Source organism: Lineus longissimus, chromosome 12 (genome assembly GCF_910592395.1).
Source record: "Lineus longissimus chromosome 12, tnLinLong1.2, whole genome shotgun sequence".
Classification (NCBI taxonomy): domain Eukaryota; kingdom Metazoa; phylum Nemertea; class Pilidiophora; order Heteronemertea; family Lineidae; genus Lineus; species Lineus longissimus.
In genome coordinates, this window is record NC_088319.1 from 1,286,782 (window position 1) to 1,312,394 (window position 25,613).

The following is a 25,613-nucleotide window of genomic DNA, read 5'->3' on the forward strand; positions in this document are numbered from 1 at the left end:
CCTAACAGACATCTCTGTTAACAGGACACCCTATGTTAAGGACACTCATTTTTCTTTGGAATTGGCCGTCTCTATTCAATTCACTGTCTGTCATCAGGACATCTGTCTGTTAGGTACAGCACTGATCAGTCCTCAGGCCATTGAACCTCGCTTAGCGGACACCTCTCCATTAAGGACACCCTCTCCACAAAGGACACTAGTTTTGGTCCCAAATTGGTTGTTTCCAATCAATTTGACCTCGTTTTATGTTCCTCTGGTTGATTTTGTGTAAAAAGTTTTTAGCTTATGCATCTTGGGAACTGAATTTTATCCGTTCTTGGCAGAAACACTTTTGATATGAATTGTGAGGAAGAAAGTAAAATTAGGATGGGAATATACATGATATTGGTAAAATTAGGATGGGAATATACAAACATGATATTGGTGAAATGACATAACGTACATTACTTCTAGCCAAGAAAGGCCTCCACCGTAGTCTCACCAATATAAGACCACTTTATAAATTACCACGCCCGGCCGAAGCATGACATCATGGCCATTGAACCAGCTGAGACAAGACCACTAATGAATATTCATAGGTTGGAGGGTCGAGGCCTATCAATTAGACGAGTGCATGTTTTTAACTCTCAAGTACATATTTGGAGAGGTATTGAAAAAATATTTGTTGTGGCAAGTCTACAGATATAAAGAAATTATTTGATGAAAAAATTAATTTCGAATTTTGCTAATTGGGTAATAGGGGGCGTGTTTTGAGTTTTTTCTGCCAGTTGGCTGAAAAGAGTGCAAATATCAAAGTCTGTTTAATTTGTCGATTATCAAAAAATTTCGGTGGTCAATCACCAGTTTATTTTTCACCATTTACTTGCCCGACTGTCCGGAATAACATAATCTAAATTTCAGATTCACAACCCCACGCAGTATTTGATGTGTCGCGGTCAAACATTGACAATTTAACTGCTAAAAGGCTTAAAAAATCAATTGTGGTCTTGTCTCAGCTGGTGTTGCCAACCCACTCTCCATCCAAATTGAATATACTGAATGGCATTACATGACCTTGTGCATACTTCAAGGCCTGACGTCATCATTCAGATGATCTTACATCTGTGAGACTAGAGTATATAAAATTGGCATGCTGTATAATCCGTATATCTCACCCCACACTTTGCTTGCAATGAGATTTTGTACTGTATTTTAAAAAGTTGAGGCAAAAATGAAACATATCAATCCAAATATGGTTAATTTGCAAGAACAGTGGAACCTCCCTTCGCGGACACCTCTCTATTAAAGACACCCTCTCTATTAAGGACACCCTCTCTATTAAAGACACCCTCTCTATTCAGGATACTGCATTTGGTACCAATTGTTTATTTCCACTGAATTCCACCTCGGTCATCAGGACACCTCCAAATTAAGGACAGCAGTTTTAGTCCTAAAGGTGTCCTTAATAGAGAGGTTCAAGTGCTGGGTGTCTCAAACTTCCACATGTAAGAGTGGACTTTGTTGGTAGGAAGGGATGATGTTGGAAGGAAGGGATGATATGTCATGCTCCCAATTATATATAGAAGCTTCCGGCATCCGCTATTTAGAGGGTCTTCCTTAGTGGGGCTTGTTGGTGTGTTTAACCCCATCACCAAAGTTAAGCAATGCCAAGGGCAGTTATTTGCAATGCCGATCGGTTACCGAGCTCTATAACACTAAGAGTAAAAGCAATACAGGAGACCTCGGAGGTGTGGTACTGACCTGATGAGTCCCGGATGGTCGGCCGGCCATCATTCCCAGGTTCAGTCGGGTCGACCCCACTGCCCCGATCAGGGCCTGCTCCCGAGGCCTCGTCCGCGAGGAAGTCCTCATCATCCTGCAGGGTTTCGCCTACGCCCCTCTGTAGCTGGTCCTCAGCGGGAGCCTCTATTGGGGATACATCACTCTACAAGGAGAAAGCAGAAAGATTTTCAATAAACGGAGAGGTCAGGATGTAAATAATGTAATGTAAATAATGTCTTATATAGCACATGTTCCAAGTAAGGTCCTGCTCACAAGCGCTTTTTCACAAATAACACTCTTGAAAGAGCAGGGTCTTCAGCCCTGTCTTAAAACCGGCAATTGAATCGCATTCACGTGGTGAACAGTCAAGACAGTTCCACAGTCTACTGGCCTGGACAGTTCCACAGTCTACTGGCCAGGACGGTTCCACAGTCTACCGTCCTGGACGGTTCCACAGTCTACCGGCCTGGACGGTTCCACAGTCTACCGGCCTGGACAGTTCCACAGTCTACCGTCCTGGACAGTTCCACAGTCTACTGGCCTGGACAGTTCCACAGTCTACTGGCCTGGACAGTTCCACAGTCTACTGGCCTGGACAGTTCCACAGTCTACTGGCCTGGACAGTTCCACAGTCTACTGGCCTGGACAGTTCCACAGTCTACTGGCCTGGACAGTTCCACAGTCTACTGGCCTGGACAGTTCCACAGTCTACTGCCCTGGACAGTTCCACAGTCTACTGGCCTGGACAGTTCCGAAGTCTACTGGCCTGAACCAGGATGTTCTGTAGGGGGCCATGATAGACTGAAAAATTTACAAGAATCAGGGCACAGGCAAAAGTTGTGAATCTATGATGAAGACAGTTAATCATCATAGTTTCCATTATCCCCCACCATAGATTCGTTTATAGCGAATTTCCATCATCGAAGATAGAACAACATCATTGTATAACATCATAATTCAATGATGAAATCCATTATAGATGATGATGAATGGAGGAAAATCATCGTAGATTCCATCATGGAGAATTTACATCATAGGATCTATGATGGAAAACATTGCTGTATCCACCATGGGGACATCAGAGGGTCTATAATCAAATCCATTATAGAAGTTATGATGGGCTATTATAGAGTCTATAACATTGGTAAATTCATCCTCATTTTCATTCAGAACCGGTCTTAGTTCAGTGAAACTTAAGTTTTTGAGCCTGAAAGAACCAGTCTTAGCTCAGTGAAACTTAAGTATTTGAGTCTGAAAGAACCGGTCTTAGATCAGTGAAACTTAAGTATTTGAGCCTGAAAGAACCGGTCTTTGATCAGTGAAACTTAAGTATTTGAGCCTGAAAGAACCGGTCTTAAATCAGTGAAACTTAAGTATTTGAGCCTGAAAGAACCGGTCTTAGATCAGTGAAACTTAAGTATTTGAGCCTGAAAGAACCGGTCTTAGGTCAGTGAAACTTAAGTATTTGAGCCTGAAAGAACCGGTCTTAGATCAGTGAAACTTAAGTATTTGAGCCTGAAAGAACCGGTCTTAGATCAGTGAAACTTAAGTATTTGAGCCTGAAAGAACCGGTCTTAGATCAGTGAAATTTAAGTATTTGAGCCTAAAAGAACCGGTCTTAGGTCAGTGAAATTTAAGTATTTGAGCCTAAAAGAACCGGTCTTAGATCAGTGAAACTTAAGTATTTGAGTCTGAAAGAACCGGTCTTAGATCAGTGAAACTTAAGTATTTGAGCCTGAAAGAACCGGTCTTAGATCAGTGAAATTAAAGTAATTGAGCGTGAAGTTTATCAAAGTGTGTCAAGATATGTCCTCGACGTCCCCAGCCGCCAGCACTCCAGACTACCCGGATTCCGACGTGCCACACAACAGGTACACTCCTGTAATATGAAATTCGTGTTAACGTATCTTTTTACATTAAAACTTTTAAAGAGGGGTCACCTGGACAAGGTATTTCTATCATTGCCAATGATTAAAACCGTCTTATCTCCAACGGAAATCAGGTCACTACAGGTCATTTCTTTGCTTAAAGTGAACCCCCAGTAGCAATTATAGCCAGTTATGTTACAGGTCATTTTAAGGTCGTCATTAAATCGTCCCAATTGAATTCTTGCTGAACACTGGTCATATAGGTACACTGGTCATATAGGTACACTGGTCATATAGGTACACTGGTCATATAGGTACACTGGTCATATAGGTACACTGGTCATATAGGTACACTGGTCATATAGGTACACTGGTCATACAGGTACACTGGTCATATAGGTACACTGGTCATATAGGTACACTGGTCATATAGGTACACTGGTCATATAGGTACACTGGTCATATAGGTACACTGGTCATATAGGTACACTGGTCATATAGGTACACTGGTCATATAGGTACACTGGTCATACAGGTACATTGATGAGAGGGATAGGTATTAGCAATCATATCTTATTCATCTCACAACCTTGGAGAAGCACGTCACAAGAATACATTGCTATACAGGCGGGAAGACCAGTCCAATGGTCACAGTCTTTCTCATTTCGGATGGGCAAAGGCACATTTTAATGTCGCAGGTCGAACGCAGAAGATGAAGAAGAATACTCCCGAGGCCGGGCCATTGTCCCCCAATCAAAATCTTGACACGAATATGATTCAAGTTCTTCACGTCCACACAGTTGTTTTGATCGGACATCGATGGCCATGCGTCGGGTATGAATTCGGTTCATCACCCCACTCTATTATTTCCCAATCATCTATTGACATTTCACTTGTCCCCAATTGTATCTGAAGCGGTGTCAAGTGGCAATTCCGAGGAGACACACCGAGATACCACGGTAGCCTCTCTGTCTTGATCATTTGATAGGCAGGTCGGTAAATACATAAAACATTGATTAGGCATGTTTGACATTCCTACTTAGAAGTATTGCTGTCATTCAAAAACTAATCAAAACATTGAAACCTATCAATACACTGTCCCTTTAAATTTAAAGTTCATTTGGGTTTAGATTATAAGACATTAGGGCCTGACGAATCATGGGCTGACTCAATCAGCTGAAGACAGAAGCCCCTGGCTGCTGTACCCATGGCATTACATGCTGAAGACAGAAACCCCTGGCTGATGTACCCATGGCATTACATGCTGAAGGCAGAAACCCCTCGCTGTTGTACCCATGGCATTACATGCTGAAGACAGAAACCCCTCGCTGTTGTACCCATGGCATTACATGCTGAAGACAGAAACCCTTCGGTGCTGTACCCATGGCATTACATGCTGAAGATAGAAACCTCTGGCTGTTGTACCCATGGCATTATCTGACCGAAACACGCGGTAATCACAAAGAAATGAAGAAGAGGAAGAAGACGGTCTAGCTGTCTGCCGCGATTGCAAAAAATGAGTAGTAAAAATATTGTAACAAAAGCTATCGATGACAAAAAGACATCATATTCAAATAGACCACAAAAGGCCACAGTAACCGTGGACTGATTTAGGACTTCTTAGTAGACTCCTCTTGCTGATGTATAGGTAGACATCCTGAACTATTAGGACAAGCTTTTTACAGACTAATTCAATAAACCAGGTCAGAAGGAACCAATTGTCCAATTTTCGATATGACATCCGTTTTGGAGACTTCCAGGTATGTTTTCATTGTTGGTGCAGGAAAGTGGGCCCACTCTCATGAATCAAGATGGGCTTTCTATGTACTCTGTCAAAGGTTTTTTACTCTCAAGAACAGAGATAATCAAGAACAGATATATCAAGTCGCCTCATTCTGCGGTGCACTATGAGGCTTTAACTCTTTCTTGACAGATTTTCAAGCTATCTGTATAAATCTGACAAGTGAAAAATGTCGAAATTGTTCGAAATGTTCGGATTGTCAGAACATAGTAACATGACATTCCTTTGAAAGCCCTTGATGAGTGCATTCTAATGGTACCATTTGACATTTACATTTGCTTGTAAGCTTATCAATGAGCTCTTTGTGATGGTACATGTACCATTATAAACATACTGACCTGACCACTCATTGGAAAGCCCTTGATGAGCACATTCTAATGGTACCATTTGTAAACCTGTTTGATATCGACAATTGCTGGTAAGCTTATCAATGAGCTCTTTATGATGGTACATGTACCATTATAAACATATTGAACTGACCACTCATTGGAAAGCCCTTGATGAGCATATTCTAATGGTACCATTTGTAAACCTGTTTGATATCGACAATTGCTGGTAAGCTTATCAATGAGCTCTTTGTGATGGAACATGTACCATTATAAACATATTGAACTGACCACTCATTGGAAAGCTCTTGATGAGCACATTCTAATGGTACCATTTGTAAAACTATTGACATGACCATTTGTTGGAAAGCGCTTGATAAGCATTCTCTGTGGTACCATAACCCATTGAAATTAAGCACTCTCTGTTGGTGTCAAGATTGAAAATTATGTTGAAATTATACAAAAGAAATGATATCTTGGTACAACAAATTAGCATTCAAAAGCATCAAGCATTCATAGTGGCATACAAACGTATTTTGCTTACTCTGAAAAATTGTATTCATACAATTTATCAACAATGTATGTTTCTTTTCCCCACAATCAATTTGGGCCACCATCAGAAGCAAAGAAATGATGCATGTTTTTCCACAACACACTCATCAAGGCCACGCCAACTCGTTTCCTTTTTTACTTCCTCACTGGTAAATTATCCCAGCAGAGATGATCTTTAAGGACAAATGAAATTGATTCTCCAACCAAGTTTGAAGGTGAACAAAATTACTCTTCAACAAGAGGCCCAAGGGCCTGGCACTCAGCTGACAAAGACATTTTCATCAGGAAGACACAAGACACATTCCTAAACTAATCAAACAAATATAATGAGAGCTTTATACTGTGCAACAGTCTCAAAGTGCTCTGAGAGCTTTATATTGTGCAACTGTCTCAAAGCGCTCTGAGAGCTTTATATTGTGCAACAGTCTCAAAGCACTCTGAGAGCTTTATACTGTGCAACAGTCTCAAAGCGCTTTAGACTCATTCCCAAGCCTAATCTGAATTGGACCTAACTGTCTTAGAAATTGACAAATGAACTTAACTCTGGGTCTGAGGGAAGAAACTTAATTTTAACGACTTTATTTACAGCTGAAATAATGATAACAGCAATTATGTGTACAGACCTCGGCAAATTGATAAAACATATGAAAAACATACTTATCAGTGCACTGATGCAATTTATTTGATTGAGGTTCTTTAGTTTATCGTAACAACACGTTTATGAGTTAACCTTCGCCAACGAAAACAGGCGAGTGTTTTCCAAGACATTCCCAATGAGATCACTTTACGTGCAAGTGTTTAATTAGGCCTCAGAGCTGCAGTACACAATCACATCATACACCTAAACAATATTGTGTTGATCGCGAATCTCACAGAGCAGTGCCCGCCAGTTCATGTATTACAGTTGTACTTGATAGGCTACTATAAGATTTGACATTTTGTATGGTCCATGAATGATTTTGGATGCCGACATTAGGCCTGATAGGCAAATGTTTGTCATTTTGCTGTGAAATAAGTCTGAAAATAGATAGGCCTATTTTGAGTTAGGGATACCAGTGACAAAATGGTTCAAGCACCTGGTCACATAAATACCATCCCAGTTGTCAAAGGTTTATCCCTAAGACAGATTGGCACTATTTCATCTAAGTGACCTTGAGCAAGGCACTTACAGACAGGTATTCCCTGCCGACTCATCCAGGTGACCTTCTCAGCATAGTACCATAATGCATTGGCTGATGCACTATAGCTGCGCTTACACCACGAAATATTGGTGGACCAATTGCACGTACACCACCACATTGCCGCGACAAATTGGTTCGGCAATCCATTGCCGATACAAATTGCCGGGCGAATTCGCCCGGCTTGTTAAAAGCTCAGCTTTGTCGTGGTGTACGCGCAAATGGATCAGCAATTAGCTAGTTAGATGGTTCGGTGACAGGCGGCGCTTTCGAAATGGCGCTTTCTGCTTATTGTTTGCGCGCCATCTGTTGCCGGATTTTATAACTAGCTGCAGCGCTGGTGTACGCGCTTGGTGGATTTTCGATGGTGCGGCATTGGTTCGCGAACCAAGATTGGTGGTCCATTTTCAGGTGGTGTACGTGCGGCTTATGAGTATGAGAACCTTCACCCGAGGTGCAGAGGATATGACAGGGGATATCTCTTAAGCCACCTTTAGGTGTCTGGAGTAACTTGGGTAACAATATGAAGAGCTTTGAGCAATTGATACCAAATTGGATTTAGCGCTATAGAAATCTCATTTACCATATATACTATTTACGAAAAGAACATTAAGGGGTTAACAGTAGTTTTCAGAGGCCCGGGCAATGCTGTCTTACACTGCCACATAGCAATGTCAATTTGAGGGCACCTAGTCACAACTTAATAAAGTAACTCGTTCTTCAATATTGAAGTGGCCTAAATTCCTTCAGGATTCTCAACAGTACTAGAGGCATTTAGTAGGCCAAAGTATCCCCAACAATGGCATTCAAAAGCATAATGGTAGGTTTACCTTTAAACATGTACTGCAAACATTAATAATCACTTTTAAGGCATTATAAGGCATCAAGGCATGTAAATTATAAAGGACTATTTGAGAAGATATTTTAAAATCTGGACATGCATGTGGAAGTCTATCAATTGATATTTTCATGTTTTAACTCTGACCTGAGGACGCTTCCGTTAAGATCGCTAGAATGGTACATGCGATGTTTCAAAGGAAGTCAGCCGCCTCAATGTTTTTCCCCCTCAACCCCCTCAAGGCTGAATTTGACTAGAAATGGCAAGCCTGTTTCTCAACATTTCTACTCACAAGCTTTCAGAATTCAGAATTTTGAACTTGTGAAAAAATTCAACTCTGAAGGATGAAAATATTTCTAAGTCTAAATATTTTTTTCACTTGTTTTTTTTCTGCTCAAAATGAAGAAACATCATCAGCCCCAAAAATATTTTGGCTTTGAAAATTTCTCAGAATTTTGAACTTATGGAAAAATTCAAATCAGAAGGAAGAATAACTTCAACAATTTCGGCGGTAAAACCTAATCATGCAATTTATCCCCAGATTTTCAACTTCACTAACCCGACCGCCCCGGTAACGCGACCATTCAACCTCGGTCCCATGAGTGGTCGTGTTCCACTGTGTACTACTTTGGCCTTGAGTCAAGCAAATATCATGAATTATACTGAAATCTTATTGACTTTACAGCTTTCTTCCATTTGTTTACACTCAATGAATCATTAGCTTTGTATTTATTCAACAAGTGTGAAAGTTAATGACTTTTAGGTCTTAAAGTCTTTAGACAAGCTTGATATTCGCTTCGCAAGTTGAGGCTAAATGGCAAGGGCTTAGTTTCGTATACCCCTGTTTAGCCATAGGCCCTTGGGTTCTACAAGATTATGATTAACTAGCTATGGGATTTCTGAATAAGTCTACTGAGTACATATGCACATAATTAATGTCTCCTAATACTGTAGAAAAAAATCACCAACATAAAAACTACTATAAAATCATTGTTTTTTATGTCCATATAAAAGCCTATATTATATGCCTACGTGGAAAATGGTCCACATCCCAAACAGTAGCTACCTGAACTCTAAAATTCTAAATACTGAGAGAAGAGCCCATAAGCTTTCGAATTTTTAACATCATCCTAAAGGCAGCCTCCATTCTCTAAACATACTAGAGGTGTGGGGGTCGACTGCTCAGCTGATACACTTGAAATCTCTGTGGCAGTCTCCATCTTTTACTTAGAAAGGGACCAAATCTTTTAGTCTCACTTGACTCTTGCAGTTTTGGATCCCTTGATTTGGTTCTGAAGAGGCATAACCTTGAGTCCGAGAATCCCGGCTGGTACAACCGAAGAAAGAAACTCCATGTTCTTACCCAGGACTAAGACTCAGACTCTGGTATGATAGCCAGCAGGGTCAACCCCTGGGCTTAGTGGCCTCTCTAAATTGTCTCTACATTGAGAGAGTTGCCAGCTGTCTTGAGAAACCAGTTCACCATTTTCACCAGTCAATTACAATCTTTCTCAGTCACGTCAACTAATTACTCATGATTTTGAAGTAATCAATCAGCCCTTGTGCTATCCAAAAGCAGAATGCGTTTATATATCATGAGAGGTTATTAGTATCAAAAGGGGTTAATATCCTGATAGACTATCAAAAATTGACCATTGTTAAAATCCTGACTTGATCGTTTTAAATGTCTATAACAGTCAATTAACAATCACTCTCAAGTCGGGTCAAAGATTAATGTCTTCCAAGGCTCCAGACATACTTTCCAGTGGCTTTTGTAAATAGACTCAATAATATCCACCTACTTCATTAACCCTCCGATGATTAGGCAAATTATTCGTCAACATGTCAATCAGGACACTTTCCATCAGAAACTTCACACAAAATTCAGTAAGATGTTGTACAACTTTATTATAACCTTGATACAGATATAGTCCCAACGTCGTCAAAAACCTGCTGGCAGTACACTTGGTGTACCCAATTGGTGCCTAACCACAGTGGCATGCAAAAATGCTCATCCTGCCTTGGAGGAGGAATAACCCTCTTGTGAAAATCACCTCCAAGTGCAAGATGAAGAAAACATCCCTCAACACAAACTTTCAGAAATATTCACGGCCATTTTATTTTGCAGTTTCGTGAAATCGCAAATTGATTTACCTCTAATTTAGAGTTTCTACAACCCAGCTAGAGTTGTTTTCATTAGATTTTTAGCGGCCATATATGTGAACACCAAATAAAAGGCACGCAAACACTTCCAGATTTACAGTTGCATGGGCTGTATTCTTGACAAACAGGGCAGACATTCCACTCTGAAGTGGCCATGAAGGGCCTACTTCACTTCACAAATGGCCCTTAAAACTCATAGCCCCAGGGAAATTGGAAATGATAATGGTGTGGGGGAGTGCCCCTAATAGACTCACCTCGGGCAGGAAAACATGGACTCAAACAGATGAGAACAAAAATGGTGCCAAGTGCACTTTTTTTTCCCGAAAATAAGTTATGCCCACATTTACAGGGTTTAAACAGTATTTTAAAGTGATACTATGATGTGATTTAAAACTTTGCGGAAATACGTCCGTTTTTAATTGTTGATCACAAATGTAAAGCTCAAATTTTCCATTTTTGATTAGATTTGTTATAAAATTGCTGAATGTAAACCACCGCGACCGCGAAAATGTTTATGTTGTGACGTCATCAACGAAAACGACATCAAGCGAGCCATCCGGGCAGGATTAAACCATCAATTTCTAGAAAATGTGCATTTCGATTCGAAAACCTTACCGATTTATGAGAAAGTGACGTAGTCATTTGTCAAAAACAGCTAAAACATTGTATGGTGAAATTTCACACGAGTTACCCTTTAAGTATGAGTAAGAAATCAAACTTCATATAAGGGCCATTACAAGGAAGGAAGTTGTTAAAAACAAGTTTGATCTGGCGTTAACTTGACTTGGTGAAGTCTAAGGGAGTAAGGGATGACCATAGGTAATGTTGGCTGGAACTTGAAATCCAAAAGTAATTAAAACTCCTTCAAAATGAAGTTTTTTCCCATTTAAAACCTGGGAGGCTGTTCTCTGAAAAACAAAGAACAGATTCCACACTTGAAATTGACATTCACTCCGTTCGGAAAAAGGTCTGATTGCTTTTTGATTTCAAGTTCTAGCTAAAATCATGGTGCCTGTGGTTAACCCTTCACTTAGATAAGGACAGATTGCCAGCTTTAGAAACACATTCTAACATGCTGCTTCCACATGTCTCACCAACACAAAATCCCATCCAGGATACAAACCCACCAAAGAGGAAACGACTCAAAATAGTGGTTCTATATTTTTACAAGAGCCATTGTTGGGACAAATCAGAGGTGATGCACGAAAGAAAATAATGTCTTTTTTCATTTCCGTTTTGTTATTTGTATAAACAGGAACTTAATGTGATAAACATACTGCTTGTCAGCAAAAACGAATCAGTCAACAGAACTGAAGTCTGTCTTTAAATGCAGAGGTTAAGGTCAACTTCTTAATGAGATTCTACCACACAAATTTGATGACTCTTTTTGGATGCTTTCTAGGCCATAAGCAGGGTGGGCTACTTTGCATTCCAAATTGCTGCACACACAGGTCATCAACATGCTCCTCCCCTTGCATGTGAGGTGATGTGTGTAATCTATTTAAACCTCATTTTGAATGTTGTTACAAGCTCAAGTTCATTAGTGTTTAATCTGATTGAGGTCCACCTACAGATATTGATGAAGCCAACGAAAAGGATATTCTGGTGAATGGAAGACTAACAAGTATTGCGCCTTACCTTTCCAAGCAAGTTGAAACTTGAAATGAACCTTAAGAAATTCCTCAATTCTGGACATGGGTATTATCGTTGTTATATGATCTTGGAGCTGGACAGGACATGTCACAGGTCATATGAGATGTCTGGATAACTCCAGGGGGTGTGGATAGGTTTAACCTCAGGGGCAAACCAACAGTTCACACAACAGGGAATGGGTCAACTGAGGTTGAAGGTATACACTCTTATAAGACTTAATGAAATGGTCATGGCCAATGTGCTCACCTCTAAACTGCAAACAAGCAATTTTTGTCGCTGCAATTCATGACAGAGGGTATCAAGATCAGTTAATTTGGGGTTGACTATCGCTATGATTCTGGTATGGTCATGGCCAATGTGCTCACCTCTAAACTGCAAACAAGCAATTTTTGTCGCTGCAATTCATGACAGAGGGTATCAAGATCAGTTCATTTGGGGTTGACTATCGCTATGATTCCTGTACCTTCAGTCGAGAAACCTGTGATCTACTCAGCAAATCATTGAGTAGCCTGTGTTGACAGTTCTGTAACCAGTCTTTTCCAGACTACAGGTGCTAGGAGTCAAAATAACCACTCCAGTGCACCACTGGAGCTGTCATTCCCCAAAAACCTTGGTTGCTGCCTAAGAAATACAAATTTCAACCATGGTGTTGTGTAGGCTGATATATAGGTACCATAAATGCCAGGTTTTAGGGAATTTGCTTGGATATTGACTGGTCAATAGTTGCGCGTACACCACGAAATATTGGTGGACCAATTGTACGTACACCACCACATTGCCACGACAAATTAGTTCGGCAATCTATTGCCGATACAAATTGCCGGGCGAATTTGTCCCATCAAGCTTGATGGTCCAAATTCGCCCGGCTTGTTAAAAGCTCGGCTTTGTCGTGGTGTAGGGGCAAATGGATCGGCAATTAGCTAGTTAGATGGTTCGGCAACAGGCGGCGCTTTCGAAATGGTGCTTTCTGCTTATTGTTTGCGCGCCATCTGTTGCCGGATTTTATAACTAGCTGCAGCGCTGGTGTACGCGCTTGGTGGATTTTCGATGGTGCGGCATTGGTTCGCGAACCAAGATTGGTGGTCCATTTTCAGGTGGTGTACGTGCGGCTTATGTCAGTATTTATTTCAATTTACATGGGGAGCCGTAAAAAACTAGCAGCACTGAGCCTAAAATGTGTGTTTGATATCAAACCAGGCTGTGAAAGGAAAGGTCACTTAGAACCTGTCAGAGGAATTCTAAAAACTGTTCTTTAGGCTCAAGTAGTGTTTATCGTGAATGGAGAGAGCGACCCAGACACATAAAAGAAACTCCGACAAAAAAGTAAAAGAGTTCTATTGAGGACAACTAGGTACAGAGTGTTAAATGTACAGTAGAACCTCTCTATTAAGGACACCCTTGGGACTGACAAGTGCTGTCCTTCATAGAGAGGTGTCCCGATTTAGGGGTCAAATTGAATGGACACCACCATTTCGGGACCAAAACTAGTGTCCTTGATAGAGGTTGTCCTTAATAGAGAGGTGTCCGCTAAGGGAGGTTCCACTGTACTACGACATTCTTGGCCCTAAATAGTGGGTAGACAGGCCAAGTCATCTGAACTGATGTAAACAAGCAGAGCTAAAAACCATTTCAATCAGATCCATTCGCACTCAATAGTTTGGTTCAAGATGTTCAGAAATGTGGCCTATCGCTCTCATTTTCACAATTGCTCTCAGCCTTTCACCTAACTACAGCAGAACCTCTCTTAGCCGACACCTCTCTATAAAGGACAACCTCTCTATCAAGGACACCAGTTTTGGTTCCAAATTTGTTGTTTCCATTCAATTTGACCTCTCTAATCAGGACACCTCTCTATTAAGGACAGCACCTGCAGTCCTGAGGGTGTCCTTATTAGAGAGGTTCTACTGTACATCAAATTGATTGTTACATCATGTCCCAGCTATTTAATACATTAAAAAGTTCATTCTAACCACAACTGCTCCAGAAAATGATGACATGAGCCCCTATTCAAAATGCATGTCACACATGGCACATCATGATGAACAACTTGCAACAGAGCATCTGAAGTTTTCTCTAAAAAGATGTGCAGCAAAATGTCCTGTGCTGGAACATTTTAGAAGCTCTGCAAAGTTCATCTTGACTGCCCAAGGCTTGACCAGCCATACTATGCACAGTCCAAGGAGCAACATGGCCAAGCCTTGCTGAGACAAGACCACCATTGATTTTTTAAGCCTTTTAGCAGTTTGTCAATGTTTGACCGCGACGCATCAGATACTGCGTGGGGTTGTGAATCTGAAATTTTGATATTATGATATTCCGGACAGTCGGGCAAGTAAATGGTGAAAAATAAACTGGTAGTTGACCACGGAAATTTTTTGGTAATCGACAAATTAGACAGACATTGATATTTCCACTCTTTTCAGCCAACTGGCAGAAAAATCTCAAAACACGCCCCCTATTACCAAATCAGAAAAATTCGAAATTAATTTTTTCATCACATAATTTCTTTATACCTGTAGACTTGCCACAACAAATATTTTTACAATACCTCTCTAAATATGTACTTGAGAGTTAAAAACAGGCACTCGTCTAATTGATAGGGCTTGACCCTCCAACCTATGAATATTCAATAGTTAACTGATGTATTTAAATGATCTCATTAACTCAAATCGTTTTTCGTTATGCCATAGAATAGGGAAAAATCAACTCCCTTGCACGTGACTTGTATTTCGATTTCCTGGCAAGGTATGTTGCCGCCGGTTCGTTGGTCAAAGGTACGCTGGTCAACAACAGCGTTGCGGCGGGGTTTTCCCCGGTTTTGGCCTCGTTTTCGAGGGCGAGGCCGGGATTCTCCGCATTTAGCGACGGTGGTGTTGACTCGCTAAGGACACTCCTCTTTGACCCGAACTTTGGCAATAGGCATGGCCGGGAGATGGAAATGGTCAAGCACCTTACGCGATTTTAACTTGTTAATAATGACTGTGTGATACTGTGATATTATATACTTATATGTTTTGTACTCGTAAATTTTATTCTCCCATATGGGAGGTTAATAAATAATAATAATAATAATAATAGATGGCGCGTCGTTAGTATGCATTGAGTGTGGCGCGTTTTAAACCAATTTGAATGCGTATTCGGGCCAGTGTGACGCGACCGTTCTGAAACTGGATTAACCAATTCGTATTCCGGAGAGCGCTCTACGGAATTCGGTTTCAATCGCATCCAGTGTGAACACACCATAAGTCCAGACAAACCAACTACGAGGTGCTTCAACCCTGATATAATTGTGGGAATCTCCCCAAATAAGTGGTTGGTCCATCAGCTAAATCCTATCTTGACCTGTCTCAGATTATTATAGCGCCCTTGTTAAACTCTTGTCACAGGCACTTGAAAATAAGTGATGAAACGACCGCCGCTAATTCACACCCATATCAATGACGCAAACACAATGGTGTTGTCATTGATTTGTGGGATAATGATCACTAATTTTGGGTGGCGCAGAACCCCCCCTTTCCCCCAACATATACTGTTTTCCCCAAACAGTTAACCCCTTCCTCCTGTTGCGAGTTCCTGTTTAAAGTTGGGTGAAAAGTAGAACAAATTCTCAACCCATGCCTTCCGATTTAGGCCCATTTAAACTTAATGATTATCAAATCATAGACTCTTCTTACATAATCAACGCAAAAATAAGTAAGATCACAAAATATTAGGCCTAGTCACATCACGCATTAAGACCCTGAGAACTGATAAAACTCTAGGTAAGCTTGTGTGAAGGTCCTTTAATAATTATGACAAATAATGATGTAATTCTTGTGTCCTATCTGGTTAATCTAAGGTTAATTATGTGTGATATTGTCAAAGACTGATCATATCAGTTAAGGAGGGGAAAACAATGTTAATGAGACATGAATTGGTCACCTGCGGGCAGAACTGAATTACTGGTTCAATATCAATGGCCTAACAGCATGGGCATATGCTACATAAAGGACAAGACAATGATTTGTCTGTTTCTTCGTTGTGTTCACCAATTTTGGAAGCATTGTATAAACTGAATTATAAATTAGACCCCATCTTTCCACAGCAAGTCCAATCCCCACCTCGTTAAAAGGAACTCCTCGTTAAAAGAGACTTGGAGTCTTGATTGTCAAGACCTATGACCTAACTCATCCTTTTCATTTGAAAACGTTAAATTAAAGGGAGTCTAGAGGCAGGAGCCTGGTAGGTCAGATGAAGTTACACAAAGTTGCCAATAGGGGCTCCTCCATCTGCCAAGCAATTTACACTTGTATGAGGAATATATCACATGCTCATTATAACAGACCCAGTCCTCTAACTGCATTATTAGTGGCCTTAAAGCACAAATTTGACCCCTCTATCTCTCCCTACAGTCTCCCTTTAAGGGCCAACATCTGTATGAATTAGTCAGCAAACACATTGTGAAGGTTTAACCAAGTTGAAGTGACAGTGCTTGATTTAATAGGATGGGGACATAGGGCAAGAGGTTCCTAAAGGGAGAATCTGGGCAGGAGCCAGATGGCCAAATTGGTGGTCTTCAGGTAAATTACAGTAGAACCTCTCTATTAAGGACACCCTCAGGGCTGACAAGTGCTGTCCTTAATATAGGTGTCCTGATTAGAGAGGTCAAATTGAATGTAAATAACCAATTTGGGACCAAAACTAGTGTCTTTAATAGAGAGGTTGTCCTTAATAAAGAGGCGTCCGCTAACAGAGGTTCTACTGTATATGCACAGTTCAGGGACTTAGCTGTGTTAGATTCAGGGACTTAGCTGCGTTAGATTCAGTGATTACAATATATTCTTCAGACAAGATTGAATAGATTTGGTGTACAGTAAAACCTCTTTATTAAGGACACCTCAGGACTGACAAATGATTTCCTTAATTGAGAGGTGTCCTGATTACAGAGGTCAGCAATTTGTGGCAAAAGTTAGTGTCCTTAATATAGAGGGTGTCCTTAATAGAGAGGTGTCTGCCAAGGGAGGTTCCAACTGTACTTGGATATAGGAGAGCGCCCTATTGTCAACTTCATCTTTACCTGGCTCCTTTCTATAGTCTCCCTTTAATAGAGGTTATTTTTAGGTCCTCTTTGCAAAGGCCTTTCTCAGTGAAGTTACAACTTCTGAACTCTATATCTATTCTTGCCAAGGATAATAGCCAATAATATGAATGATTTTGGGGTGACCACGAATGTGACCCCATAGCATTAAACTTGTGCATGACATCAAATGGGCCTACTTATTCAAGTCACCAACTTCAAATCATAGTCATATGAAGGGCAATGACCATCTCTCTCATAAAAAAAAAGTTAAATGTATACTTCTCTATTCATAACTGTTGTCAGATATATCATATATCTTTAAAATTATGGCTTACTGGTCATCTGTGAAACGGAGTCACGATTGCGCAGTTCAACTCCCAGATTATTCAAAGAGTGCGCGCGCACTATGCAAAGACATGCAACTTTAAAACAATGGTACATTGCTATCAACCCGTGAAAAGATGAGAGCTGACATCACAAAAACTTGACACGAAATAAAGTAACCAGATTAAAGGATTCAAGAAATTCCGCGCACGCGAAATTGACATCAAGCGATTAATGTATTTCCTTGGCCTCTGAAGTCGGGCTCAGTGGAGATCCCGCGCCTTCTTTTGATAAATGATTCTGCGGCTGTATAAAAAATCATTTGAACATTTTCTTTACAACACAGAACGGTCAACATAACTCACCTTAGATCTGCGAGGTTTTGATGATATCGTGCCAAGAAGGCAAAGAAAAATTAGCAACTGTCCTTTCGAAATGACAGCCATTTCGGCGAACTAAAGTTAGTTCCCCGAGAACTCCGCAAAGATATCCTCCCAGACACGCATGCAGTCCCGTCTCAAATCCTAAGGAATTATTCCCGGTTTATATGAGAAGGCCACGCTTGTTCGAAAGAAACCGATCACTGTCTTGCGAAACTTTGTAAATCTCTACAACTTTCGCCGACGACCCTCTCTCTAATGAAACTGACCCCAGTTTAGGCAGGAGAATGTGCTATGGCTGTCCCGCTCCGCAGATCCACCCCCGCTTTCTTAAATGCGCTCGGTATTTCCGTTCGGAAATGCGTAAGAATATCAAGCACGGACCAGTCAACATTGGTTTCAATAAGAAGGTAGATTCGGTTCAAATCGGCTCTTAGTTTATATTCCTTTGTTTGCATTCAGTAGCGTCTATGTGTGTCGTCTGGTGTTTTCTTACAGAGGGAGGGCAAGTTATCAATGGAACGGTCAATTTATCAGCTGGCCTACTTCTGATAGGCGGACAAAGGCTCAAGATTGAATGCTTACATGGGGTTGTGTGTGATACCTCGGTCCAGGAACGAAAATCCGGGTGATATCATAATAAAGTCCGACGTTGATCCGTGAAGAACGTTTAGATACACAAAGGCCCTAGGAACAAAATAACGTTTTACAGTCCTCCGCGCGCACAATCTTTAAAAAATTGCATCTCTGGTCAAAAGCAGTATAGGCCCCGCCGTCCGTAGGCCTAAAAGCAGGGTAGTATATATAAGCTGGTACTAGGCCCCTTTCTCCCAAGATGTAATGGCCCCCTATAATCAAGAGGTTTAGGGAAAGTCTTGGTGAAAATCGCTCGTTTGCCGTCTTCGCGCACATCTCACGAATATGAATTACGAATTACGAACTTATAACTAGAAAAGTGGTCGCCTTCCTTTGCAGTCAGTTGTATCTGGTGTTATGTATTAAGTAATGCTTTCGTCCAGTTCCGGTCTTATTGAAAAACGGACGCTGCGACGATAGTTGCTTCTTCACGAGGACGGTTTTAGCCCTCCTCACCTCGAGCCACTTGAAGCCGGATCACCTGTAACTGGCTTTGCGCTGTCTACACGGAGACGGATCAAATCGCCGGCCCCAGATCAGTTCAGGCTACTTAAATCACTAACCCGTCGCATGGTGGCGCGTGTTTTCATGAAACCACTCGATTTTAGTACCGTGCGCAAAGTGACTCGAGGCCAGATCGGTTCCACACGAGAGATTAAGCGTCTTGAAGTGGCTCCAATGTGGCAAGCCAAAGCGGAATTTATTCAAGACTTTAGAATAACCATTCAAGAAGTTAAATATAAGTTCAAGAAGGAAATATATGTTCAAGACTAAAATATGTTCAACCTTGAATCAAATGTTTTCAACCTTAAATAAAATATGTTCAACCTTGAATAAAATATGTTCAACCTTGAATAAAATATGTCCAACCTTGAACAAAATATATTCAACCTTGAACAAAATATATTCAAGACTCACGTGACCATATTCAAGACTCACGTGACCATATTCAAGACGCACGTGACCACAGAATTGATGACGTAGAGCGTAGAATCTGTGGTACTTCTGATGCGTTCTGTTTCACGACATGATTGATTGCCTGTATAGCCTAAACACTCAAACATGTCAAAAGACAACGAGAATCCGATACAGTGGTGTTGGCCTTAAAGCCCGGTCTACACTAGCCAACATGAACCAACAAATGTTGGCCAACATCGTGTTGGGCCTTGTTGCAGAGGCATGTTTGCTATTGTTTGCCAGTGTGGACGGGTCAAAAAACAAGTGAAAACATCAGCCAACTTGTTGGCCAATGTTGGCCAATGTTAGGCCATGCTACTTCTGAACAACATGTTGGTTGGTGTTGGGGAATCAGCAGCCAATCAGGGAACAGATTTGGATCATGTGATGGAGCTACAGGGACAAAATGGCAGCCTCAATGAAAGATAGAGAATGGTAATTTCAAGAAGTTGAACATTTAATTTCGGAATACGAAAAGCTTCATCCATCCGCAGGAAATTCTTGAGGCTTTTGAAGTCTGAGGCCCTTAACTCTTGAAGGAGGCAGTGATAGGCCCCATGCATGCTTTTTCCACAAGTATGGCTTTTGTCAGTTGCGGCGGCGACGGGGTTAATCACAACTGAAAGAATTGCTGCTGAAGCACCTAGGCATGCTTTCTTCCTGTGGTTCTCCATTGTTTTAATGAAAAATGGAGAGAAATGACTGATTTTCCCTCCAAATTGCCCTCAAATTCATGCCAAACACGGCCAAACTTAGTCAAACTTGTTTGGCAATGTTTGCCTGTGTTTGATAGTGTGGACGGGTCCCCAAACATTCGCCAACATGATGTTGGCTCATGTTGGCCAACAATTGTTGGCGAATGTTTGCTAGTGTAGACCAGGCTTAAGAATGAAAGGTGAGAGGCATTGCGCATTTTGAACCTATAATTTGCCTGATATGTCTGTGAAACATGTATCGACTCTGACATTCACTCGGCATCCATGTCATGATGTGTAGGATTACAGTACATGTCAGGTGTAGGCGGCTAGGTACGTGTACAACCATGTGTCAAAACCTCGTGCGAACAATTCGAGCTCCGAAACGCAACACAAGTACCATGGGTTCGGGAAAGTCTGGACGCGGGTTCGGGAATGTCCGTAAAGCATCAAAACATGAGCAACTACGTCATCAATTTTGTGGTCACGTGCGTCTTGAATATGGTCACGTGAGTCTTGAATATATTTTGTTCAAGGTTGAATATATTTTGTTCAAGGTTGGACATATTTTATTCAAGGTTGAACATATTTTATTCAAGGTTGAACATATTTTATTCAAGGTTGAAAACGTTTGATTCAAGGTTGAACATATTTTAGTCTTGAACATATATTTCCTTCTTGAACTTATATTTAACTTCTTGAATGGTAATTCAAAAGTCTTGAATAAATTCCGCTTTGGCTTGCCATACTCCAACCTGCCTCAAGTGACTCGAGACTGCAGTGCTAACGCGCCTCGATCGGGTTAGGTCACTTGGAGACGGTTGGAGATGGTTCTGATTTCATTCTACACGGTAAAAATTATCCTGACCCGCCTCGAGCTGGCTCGAAGCCGGTTCCAACTGTCCTCGTGTAGAAAGGCCTAATATAGACTAATTCGTAACGACTCCGCCTTTTCGATCACGTATTCAAAACTCGGTGCGTCACAGAGTTGAAAGAACTTTGGATCCCGAGTGACCCTTCTGAGGGCAACGGACGTTGATGATATGATAGCAATTCGTGATTCAACGGTTAGAATGCTGGACTTTCGATCTGGTGGACACGGGTTCGACTCCCCGTGAATCCACTTCATTTTTCTCTCATCATTTTCTTGTTAATTATTCATTCACGTGCGCTAACATATCCGGCCACTCGTCTGTGCTGCCACATGTTGTATTAATGCACTAGTAACAACGGGTGTTGGTAGAACGGCTCGTTGGTCGAGTGGTACGATTTTCGCTCAGGCTGCGAGAGCTCCCGGGATCGACTCCGGTGCAATACTTTTTTTGATAAGCTGGCAAAACGTCTGTGCTGCCACATGTTGTATTAATGCACTAGTAACAACGGGTGTTGGTAGAACGGCTCGTTGGTCGAGTGGTACGATTTTCGCTCAGGCTGTGAGAGCTCCCGGGATCGACTCCGGTGCAATACTTTTTTTGATAAGCTGGCAAAACGTCTGTGCTGCCACATGTTGTATTAATGCACTAGTAACAACGGGTGTTGGTAGAACGGCTCGTTGGTCGAGTGGTACGATTTTCGCTTAGGCTGCGAGAGCTCCCGGGTTCGACTCCGGTGCAATACTTTTTTTGATAAGCTGGCAAAACGTCTGTGCTGCCACATGTTGTATTAATGCACTAGTAACAACGGGCGCTGGTAGAACGGCTCGTTGGTCGAGTGGTACGATTTTCGCTTAGGCTGCGAGAGCTCCCGGGTTCGACTCCCGTGCAATACCTTTTTTTGATAAGCTGGCAAAACGTCTGTGCTGCCACATGTTGTATAATTTGTTTACACTGCGGGGGATTCGGGGAGGTGATGTCGCTTGTTCCCTGTTCTCCCCGGATGTAATCAATCTTCTGATGAAGGATACTCTTTTTCCACGTTTTTATTTCCAATGTTATCGCCACGATCTTGCAATTAATACCTCGATCATTTATCAGCGAGCGATTTACAAAAACTGTTTTAATTCATATCGAGCAATTATTTGAAGGCACATGTCTTGTATGTCTCCCTGTTGAGACCATGTCACATCCAATCTGATGGCAGTAGTTGTCACAATGTCCATGGCCTGAATACTGGTCGCCAAAACGATTGACTCCCCTCCAGTTGAGACCGTGTCACAACAAATCTGATGACAGTCGCTGCTACAACGGGCCAGATCAAAACTCCCCATTTTTATGAGCGTTTCATGATAGTTTTCCTATAATATCTGCACACATGTAGCATCAATCTATATAATTAATAATATACATAAAGCGTTTCGTTTCATTACCATGAGTGTATGGCAGAATTATGGATTCGCACCACTTAAAAGAGCAGGAGCCACCTAATGAAGACAGAACGAGCCGATGGATGCACTTTGCAACAAGAGAGTGTTGGATGTGAACACTCCCCTCACAGTGGCTCTCGTGGTGCTACTTGAATATCCAACTACAGTGGTTCTCATAGTGCTGGATACTTTGGGGAAAGAGATAGTTTTGAGTCACAACTTCCACCGGCTCGGGAGTGTAGCAGACGTGTCGGGCTGTTCGTCATGTGGAATCAATAAGTAATCATTTTAATTGTACTCTCCAACTGCCGTGGTTCTAATAAAATGCTGAGGAGCAGAGCATTGTGAGTCTCCTCACCCACTGGCTCAGGAGTGTAGCTGATCGGATGTGCCTTTTGACATCTGCGGTGCTCACAGCGGTATACTATTATCAACAAAGCATTATGTGTGACTGCAGTCACTGGATCGGGAGTGTAGATGATGGGCGCGATTTTCAACAACTGGAATAAAAACTATATCGTACTGGATCCTCCAATTGCACTCATTCTCGTATCGTGAGCTGACCTTTTCTCTGACTGTAACCACTGGCTCGGCAGTGAAGCTGAGGCTTATAATCGGGTGATTTGCTGATGAGAGGCATACCGGAGGTTTATCTCGGCATTAGGTATTATAAAAACCTACCCCTAATAGGAGACCGCAGTGGAGGTTTATGTGTGGCCACATAACCACTGGCGCAGGAGTGTAGTTGGTGCAAATTTATGCTCGGAGGATTAAGAGTGATAGTTATGCGCGCGAAAAAGTAAAATCTTGGATAACAAACTTTGACGTAAAGGATGGCAAGAAACGAGGCAAGCTACTCCCCGCTCAGCAGAGTCGACAGACACGTCGTTCCTCACGAATGTGAGTAAATTTATGACTACACTCTTTTAGAAATAACGGTTTTTGCGCTCCTGAAAAACCTTAAAATGTTTTTTGGCATACACAAATATGCATCCGTAGACGTTTTCTTGAAAAACGAAGGACCCCAAATGGTTTTTGAGATCGTGAAAAACCTCAAAGTGACTTATCACTTTGTTAATTAACCTCAACCCAGTGCACATAGTATTGGCTGGAAATCTCAAAAGGCCTTTATTTCTAAGAGTTTTTTTTTAAAATTTTTTTACTTTATGCGCACCAGCATAAAGTGATGGACGTGAAGGTCTCGCTAAGAATTCCGTTCTTGTAATTGGGGCGTTTTCTGCAGATCATTGTAAAGCAATCAGTCATATCTTATCGGATCTTCGTTTACCAGGGAATTAACAGGGAATTATCGGACAGGTTTCGTCTCTGTCACAGAAGGATTCACTGCGCTCGCTAGGTACGTCATAACTGTGAGACGATGATATGATAAAACACGAAAGTGTGAATGGGTCACAATGCAAACATTTAAGGCTACATTTTTTTCTCCATGCGTACCGTATGCCCTAAATGATACATGTATAATGTACATAAAATTATGATAATAATATTGTGTACATAAATATTGCTTATAAAAATATTGTAAATATACATCACGGAGCAGATGTTCTTTTGTTCCAACAGCTGGTTGCGCTATCATGCCAAAAAATCTACAACGCGAACTGGAATCCGGGACTGGAATGCCCTAATGATGTATGGGAAAGATTGTCAACAAATTACCGCCATATTTCAATGCAAGTTTCATTATTGACAGTTTTACTTGGCGACAAATGCAACCATTTTGAATGTACTGAAGATTTTCCCGCCAAATATACACGACGCACCGACACGACGTCGTCTTCCGGGTTTCGGGTCCGTGACGTCATCGTGTCGCTTGAAAATGGTGATGATCATTCACAGGCGATGTACTCGCAAATATGTCAAGGTTATTGGTGTCTTCCGAAGTATTTTTGTGATTGGTTGATCGCTAATAGATCTCAATTTTGATTCTGGACGTCGTCACGTGCCGTGACACATCCGGGACCTCATAAAGATATGCAAATCTGTATTGGCTGGGAGAATATCCTTTGTCGCCATGTTTTGATACTAAAAAAACCTATTTGGTCGGAATATATCTTGCTTTTCTGTCAATAACATCAATAATATCAATATCAAACGAAGGTTTAGTTAACATTGCTGCATTTTCTTTCTGATCTTCGGAATCATTGGAGCCCTATGTGTTCATAATATGTGAGAAATTATTGCGCAGTAATGGAAAGACTACAGATACATCTTTGCTGGTACCTTAGAAATTAAGCCATAATGGGCTTTCTCTATAGCCCGATAAAAAATCTTAATAAAATAAACCCGACCGGTAGGTAGCGCTTCAGAGCCCATAACGATGCGGACAAATCCTTAAGAATTTTTCTAATTTACGGTGGCTGCGCCTAATTAGCTATGACACATGATATCACCCGTTGAATCACTGGAGCACGAATAGGTTATTGCTTGAATGTCTCCACCAATCAGTCAATCAATAAATCAATTAATCATTACGTGTCATCGATGTGGCGATGTAGTTTCATCGTTCAGGAGGTTCTGGAGTGAGATGCAGAGCGGTCGGTCTTGAGCGTAGGGCAGAGAAAACTGTAGTACCATAAGTCCCTGCATGGTGGCGTATCGACCAGAACCTCTATTTCGATTCACGATTCATGATGTCACCTTTCATCCTCACGTAGAGTCAGTTAGCTCGTGACAAGTGCAACATGACCAGTGACAACGTGAACTCTAAATCGCGCCCTGAAGGCGCCATTTCCATCGAGACGAAAGGGAAAGCAGCAGCAGTAAGGCGCCTTTATGGGACGTGCCTTTTCGACCGAGTTCACCGCAATGATTAGCCGCTGATCTGATCACGAACCCGATGACGATTTTAGAGTTAACCACACGATACTATTGATGTGACTTTGGACAATTTCCAAAACTATGACCACACATTTTGTCACTATCGCTCGTTTCTGTAAAGCTTGCTATATCTTACGTGACAGTAATTTCGCTATGCCACAACACACATAAAATACATGTATAACTTTCTGACCCTTCTGTTGGAAATATTTGTGCCGATATATAGGGCCTAATTGAGTGCCTTGACCAGAAAGACAAAAGGAAGGGCCTCCGTCGGACCTT

The 25,613-nt window shown here is 41.5% G+C and overlaps 2 protein-coding genes across 25 annotated transcripts in view; one reads left to right on the forward strand and one right to left on the reverse strand.

Annotated features, from left to right (window-relative positions):
- The window catches only part of LOC135497059 (basement membrane-specific heparan sulfate proteoglycan core protein-like), a 184,590-nt gene extending 166,429 nt beyond the window's left edge, over positions 1-18,161 (reverse strand). For all 24 annotated transcript variants that reach the window (XM_064786736.1, XM_064786731.1, XM_064786752.1 and 21 more), the window contains exons 1-2: positions 17,889-18,161; positions 1,741-1,924 (exon numbers count right to left, since the gene is read on the reverse strand). In XM_064786736.1, the coding sequence (XP_064642806.1) occupies positions 1,741-1,924; positions 17,889-17,969 (265 nt within the window). In that variant the 5' untranslated portion in view covers positions 17,970-18,161. The remainder of the gene's footprint in view (positions 1-1,740; positions 1,925-17,888) is intronic.
- Positions 18,162-23,145: 4,984 nt separating this feature from the next.
- Positions 23,146-25,613, forward strand: part of LOC135496649 (potassium channel subfamily K member 18-like) — a 32,346-nt gene continuing 29,878 nt past the window's right edge. Inside the window, exon 1 of the mRNA XM_064786077.1 lies at positions 23,146-23,393. Within this exon, the coding sequence (XP_064642147.1) occupies positions 23,327-23,393 (67 nt within the window). The 5' untranslated portion in view covers positions 23,146-23,326. The remainder of the gene's footprint in view (positions 23,394-25,613) is intronic.